Source organism: Salvia hispanica, chromosome 1 (assembly GCF_023119035.1).
Source record: "Salvia hispanica cultivar TCC Black 2014 chromosome 1, UniMelb_Shisp_WGS_1.0, whole genome shotgun sequence".
NCBI lineage: Eukaryota > Viridiplantae > Streptophyta > Magnoliopsida > Lamiales > Lamiaceae > Salvia > Salvia hispanica.
In genome coordinates this window covers 27,224,146-27,230,079 of record NC_062965.1, presented here as the reverse complement: position 1 = coordinate 27,230,079, position 5,934 = coordinate 27,224,146, and the positions used below count along the sequence as shown (strand labels likewise).

At 35.3% G+C, this 5,934-nt stretch overlaps 1 protein-coding gene across 1 annotated transcript; it reads right to left on the bottom strand.

The window, feature by feature from the left end:
* Nucleotides 1-1,963: 1,963 nt before the first annotated feature.
* On the bottom strand, nucleotides 1,964-4,567 carry LOC125221838 (BTB/POZ and TAZ domain-containing protein 1). Its single transcript, XM_048124167.1, has 5 exons — nucleotides 4,358-4,567; nucleotides 4,028-4,161; nucleotides 3,396-3,699; nucleotides 2,987-3,303; nucleotides 1,964-2,534 (listed from the first exon to the last, which is right to left on the bottom strand). Exons 1-5 carry the CDS (start codon nucleotides 4,499-4,501, stop codon nucleotides 2,354-2,356), a joined length of 1,080 nt encoding a protein of 359 aa, XP_047980124.1. The 5' UTR covers nucleotides 4,502-4,567; the 3' UTR covers nucleotides 1,964-2,353.
* Between the last annotated feature and the right edge of the window lie 1,367 nt (nucleotides 4,568-5,934).

Below are 5,934 nucleotides of genomic sequence, written 5' to 3'. Positions count from 1 at the left end.
AGGTCAATTTTTCAAGAAATAGTTCTCCATCGTTAGCAAATCTCTCAGTGTATTTTGTTTTGTCTTATACTATTTGTCTTGTTATTACGATAAAGTAAATATGTGTGTGAGTAAAAGTATATATATAAAGTAAAATGAAAACGTTAAATAATGCTGAATTGGAAAATAATACTACCAGACTAAAAAAGTTAAACTCGATTGATTGATTAAGTAATAAAAAGTTGTTCAATTGTTCGAACTAGTACAAGATTTGTTGTCTAATTTTGATTTGGTGGTAATTCAATACGTGCATGGGAATAATTTTGCAGCTAATTTGTCACATTTTGCTTACAAATATTAAATGGGAGTTTGTGTCTTAAAATCCTTAATTGCTTTAGAGCATCTGCAGCGGCATGCTCGTCCATCCGTGCCACTGGCAAGGACATGTCCGTCCGTGCCAAAGACACGACGCTGCTATTAAATAAGAGCATGTTCGTGCAGCTGAGCAGCCTTACGTGGCGGCACGCGATTGGCCAACGACAATTTAATTTTTTTTTGTAATTTTTTTTAAAATTTTGAATTCAATTTAAAAAATCAATTTTAAATAAAAAAAATATTTTCCCACTTCTCAATAAGTTATATCCGTTTTCTACACACTTTTAATTTATTTTTCAATTTTTTTCCTCAAAATTCACATTTTAATTATGTATTTTTACTTTTTACGATTTTAATTATGCAATTTTTATTTTTTAGGATTTAATTATGTAATTTTTATATTTTAATGTATTTTTATATTGTAATAATATTTTTAGTAATTAGAGTATTTAAATTGAATAATAGAATAGTGGGGGACCCTTGAGCTTGTCCATGCGGAAGAGCACGGATGTGGGTGTTGTGCTCTTGCCTAAGGACAAGGAGTAAAAGTGGGTCCAGACCCACCTCCGTGCTCTTAATAAGAGCACGGATGAGGATGCTCTTATGATAGATTAGATATTTTTTTATATTTGTAAGACTTTTTTTATAACAAGAAAAGATCTCACTTTTTCTACCAAAATTGCTCAATCTAACAGTAACATTGTAGCAAATAATTCGTTAGATATTTTTTGAATTTTAGTGCAGCAAATAATTCATCAACATTGTAGCAATCGGCATTGTGTCTGCATTGAGTGGTCGCAAATGCTGTCGTTGTCGTCGTCGTCTTTTCCTTCTTTTCGTCTCTCACTCAGTGCAATTCCTTTCCTCCCTATACTTCTATGGATATTGGATGATGGGTTGTGGAATAATAGTATATGAGGTATTGTGGATAATAGACTTTTGATATAAAAAATAGATGAGACTCTCACTAACTGGATTTTTACAAAGAAATTGAATTTCGGATTATATAAATATAATTTAATTTCAGTTTGGATAACGTTTCGACTTTCTTGGGGGCGATCGTGTTTCGCCATTTGGAAAATCAAGTGTTGAAATTTATTGATTTAAATAAGACTTATTCCATTATCTTCAAGATTAATTGGTCACACCATTTACTTCCTCTATTTTTAATAGAAAAATCAGAAATCCGCATTATCAGTTATGAACACTTAAAATAAATGGTATACAAATATTTACTCATGAATTGAACTAGGTCAATATTGAAATTTTAGATACCCTTTCAATATATGTACTTTCTACCTTCTCCCAATTATTTAACTCCTTGAGTCCTTCTCAAGTTAAAAATAATATTTTGCATAATCAAATATAGTCAAATTTCAATGAGAGTAACGTTTGTAACGTGAACTCAAACCATCGAATATTTATCTCAGGTATAATTCCGATTCCTAAACCAAATTTTCAGTCATCCACACTAAAACTTCATCTCAAATCTTAAAGCAATCGAACTAATTTCAACGATCAACAACTACCCAAAAAACTAAATTGATATTAGTATTATACTATTGTACTAATGTAGATAAGCATCAAATAAAATAATCCAACCCAAAACTAAAGAATCAAAGCCAATTGCAAATACAAAATTCATAACTTAACAAAGATATATTGACAAACCAATCCATCCACTACCAAAAACAAGATTACTACTAGTTGGCCTTTCCTACTTATTTGCTACCAACCAACACACAAAAAAGAGGGGAACGAGATTTCTATCTCGTGACATACATTCAGGGATACCAAATAATGCGACCTCCTATCTTTTAACATAGAAGTCTACGGATCGAAACTCGACGATCCCCCTTCCCTAAGCCTAACAAAAGGATGCTATGTGACAACACACAACCATCACCACCAAATTTTTACAAACTCCACTTCAACCACAAATTTACATGGCAAAGTAAACCAAGAAACGCACATGTTTCATGGTTGCTGTGATCTTGATTTACACTCTGATGCTCCTCCTCGACCCGTGAGGCTGCAACACGATCCGGGGCTCATCCTCTCTTTTCCTCTTTGGTAGGGACAGAGAAGAGATGGTTCGGGCTGAGATCACCTTCTTCACAAGCAGCCTCCACCGGGGGTCGTTCCCTCGTCTGTCTTGTTGAGTCTTTAACTTGAATTGTCTGTGACAGAACATACCAAACTTTAGTTGATTGTAGGACCAGCTGTATTTGAATTGAATTGTTTGTTCCTACTTATATTTCATCCCAACCCCACTAAAATTATCATAGCCTACACCTAAACTATAAAAGTATCATACTATTTGACAATTAAATGTGACTGCTAACAACCAATAACAAAATCAGATCTAGCAAGGCATATTCTTGATCTAAAATCAGTGAACATATCTGGCAGATTCATCAAAAAAAGATATAACCCAACAATGACAGCTTGATTCATTTCCCTTTTCATAGAGAATGTAAAGCAATTCAGCATATCTCACCAAATAAAGTAATCTATATATACTAAAGAAACTAGACTCTTTCTATCTGGCTAATCCAAGTGAATTCCCCAATGTTTAGCTAAATCAAGCAATTAAGTATAGATTGAAAGATCAAGAAATGTTTCTCATTACCTGCAGAGGGGGACTCTGCATTCATCCGGCTGATCACAAATCGAAGAGTGCAGCTTGAATAGCTGCCACATCCGGGAACAACGCGAACACCCACCATTAACCCTCTTCTTGCAAGCACCAAAATGCTTGATCAGAAGCTGAATCCCTTGGCAGGTCGAGAACTTGCTGCACGGGCCCTTATGCTCATTCGGGTCCATGTCACACGGGCCAACGCTTGTGCATCCCTCCGAACAAATATGCTCGAGACAGTCCATTGCTTCGCTCAGCTGCATATACAAGCTCTGCTCCTCCCTGTGCCTCCTCGTTTTCTTCTTCCTCTACACCAATCAACAATAGTCCATCAATATCAAATCAAGAATCCAAAACATACAACATAAAAGAAGCTCAAGGTTTAAGTTAAGGTGTATACCGATTCAGTTTCATCGATGAATTGTAAAATCTCAAGCTCGAGATAGGGATCATGCTCTTGCAAGAACCTCCACGCCTCGGTCTCCTCGACAGCTTTATATTTATCAGACACCAATCTCATACACTTGAGGTAGAGATCCGGCGCGTTGCACAATCTTGCAAGCTGAAGCACATCAACCACGTTTTCCACGCTCAATCGCTTAGCTAAACCTCTTGTGCATATCTGCTTCAGCTGCTGCACAGAGTAGACATGCGACAAGGCTAAGAGGTGGATTCCATAGCTCTCCATATGCTCATCGCTGCACCTGAAAAAAAACCACACCGGAAGGGCAATTTAGTAAATACAGTTTTGACAGAATTACAAGTTCCTGTGATGTTGGAAAACTCTGTAAATCGCCGCGCCTACCAAAACAGTAACTCGAATCAATAAAATATCTACGATCCACCAACTGAGAACGCGGAAAATAAGCCACGTGTCGAGTAGGTTGTGAAATGGACGGCGGATGTGAAAGTTATTTTTTGTGCTACTTTAATTGGTCCAATTTAAACATTTTTATTGCTTGAGAGCTGGAATAGCTTTTTGAATAAAAAACTGGAAAAACATACATCTGTTGATTAGAACAACAAACTTACTTATTGAAATAGAGAAACTGGAGGAAGACATGGACGGCGTCGTACGGTACGCCGGAGATCGTGATTTTCCGTTCACTGCTCCGGTGCTTCTCCGGCCTCTCGATTATGCTCTCCAGCACTGCCGATGCCGATGCCTGCAAATTTCCCCAATTACTAATAAAAATTACACAATTTAACAATTCCGATCGAAAAACAGAGATTTGTATTAAAATTGAAAGCTCTGGAATTCAAATCGAATTCAAATGAAGTGGAAAATGATCAAAACACACAAATAGAAATGAATTAAGCTGATGAATCGACACAAAATTGAAGATCAGAGAGTGAATTTACCAAAATCTTAGAGTGCGCCGGAATCCGCTGACCGGCGGAGGTGAGGACGAACATATCCGGTTCAGGCATGTCTCCGGCGCCGGCGTAGGGAGGAGTGTATTTGAGTCTCATTTTGCCGGAAAGTTTCTTCTTCAGCTGCACCATGATTAATTAAATGGTTTTTGAGGTCGCTTTTTGCGTGTGTGAAATGAAAAATATTGGGAGAGATTGTGATTTGTGAGAAGGAGAAATGAGAGGATTGTATTTATAGGCGACTCCAAAGCTTGACCCGGTAACCCGGACCCGGTTACGTCTAAATGGGTAAAATGAAAAATGTTTGGCTTCCACGCGATGTCGGGTCGGGCGACTTTCGTTTTGGTAGGTTATTTGGTCAAAGACTATTTCAATGCTTTTACATCATTTAATTAAATAAAATTAACTTATTTATTGTTTGATTGGATATTGGCTTCATACTATCTTGGAATAATTGGCTTTAAAAATCTTATACAATACTACTTGAAAGTGTGGAATGTTTGTTACCACTTGAAATGGTATTCCTGATGTTTCCTCGAATTTCGAAATCGTTTTGATTTTGTTTGATCAATTATAATTGGCTTGAATGTTATAAAGTTTATTCAAGTCAAACATTAGTCATGCTCGTTAATGTGATTTCAAACATTTATTCATTCGCTACTTACCTTGCCCTCAATTTGATAGTCAAATAGGAAACTGAGGCTAAACTAGCTTTTAGCAAATTATATCACAATCAAATTTACCATCAAACCACAAAAAATTTACCATAGTATACCAAATGAGCTACTACAACGACTAAAAATTACTACTATTACAAGTCACAGTTGTGTCATATGACACATATTTTGGTGAAATTGGTGTGGAAGCGGACAGTTGTGTCATATGACACATATTTTGGTGAAATTGGTGTGGAAGCGGAATATTGTGACGTGGACAAAACATCAATTCTTTAAAATATTATCATTCAGGTAGAACTGAAACGATAATATTTCAATCATTTTAACCAATTTTAGGACTTTTTCTCAATTTGCAACTTCGACTCATATCGCGCTTCATAATTTACCGATGCGTGTAAACTAGATTTAGATTTAAAAAAAAAAACAGCATTCGAGTATTCACAAATTTGGGCATTCATGATTTGGATTTTCACTTGCGTAATTACATTAAAATTAGTAATTAATTTGCAGAATTTTGAAAGATGTGAGATTGATCAAAAGTCAACCAAAAATAATTATTTAAATACTAATTTTCTTATTTTAAATTCATAAATATCAAAATTATTTTTTATATAACATACTCCACATAAGTAGGCATCTCTTGAATGTCCCTTTAGAAACATCAATAACTCTATTAAAAATCTTGATTAGCTAATAAAACAATCCTAATCAACTATGCTAGATTTCTAACTACAAGATAGGATTAGGATGTATTATTAACATAATGCTAATATAAGTCATAGTGGGTTCCCAAATTTTGAATTGAAATGCCAAAACCACCCTTGAGAAGTTCCAAATTGAACTAATTAAACTCTAGTAGATTTTTTTATAAGCCAAAAAATTGGATTG

Bases quoted from the DNA above. Each gene is read 5' to 3' on its own strand.
- LOC125221838 (XM_048124167.1), bottom strand. From the start codon at position 4,501: ATGGTGCAGCTGAAGAAGAAACTTTCCGGCAAAATGAGACTCAAATAC. The intron at 3,700-4,027 runs GTAAGTTTGTTG...GTTTTTTTTCAG, and splicing joins CAGTTTCTCTATTTCAATAA to GTGCAGCGATGAGCATATGG. The intron at 3,304-3,395 runs GTATACACCTTA...TGATTGGTGTAG, and splicing joins TCATCGATGAAACTGAATCG to AGGAAGAAGAAAACGAGGAG.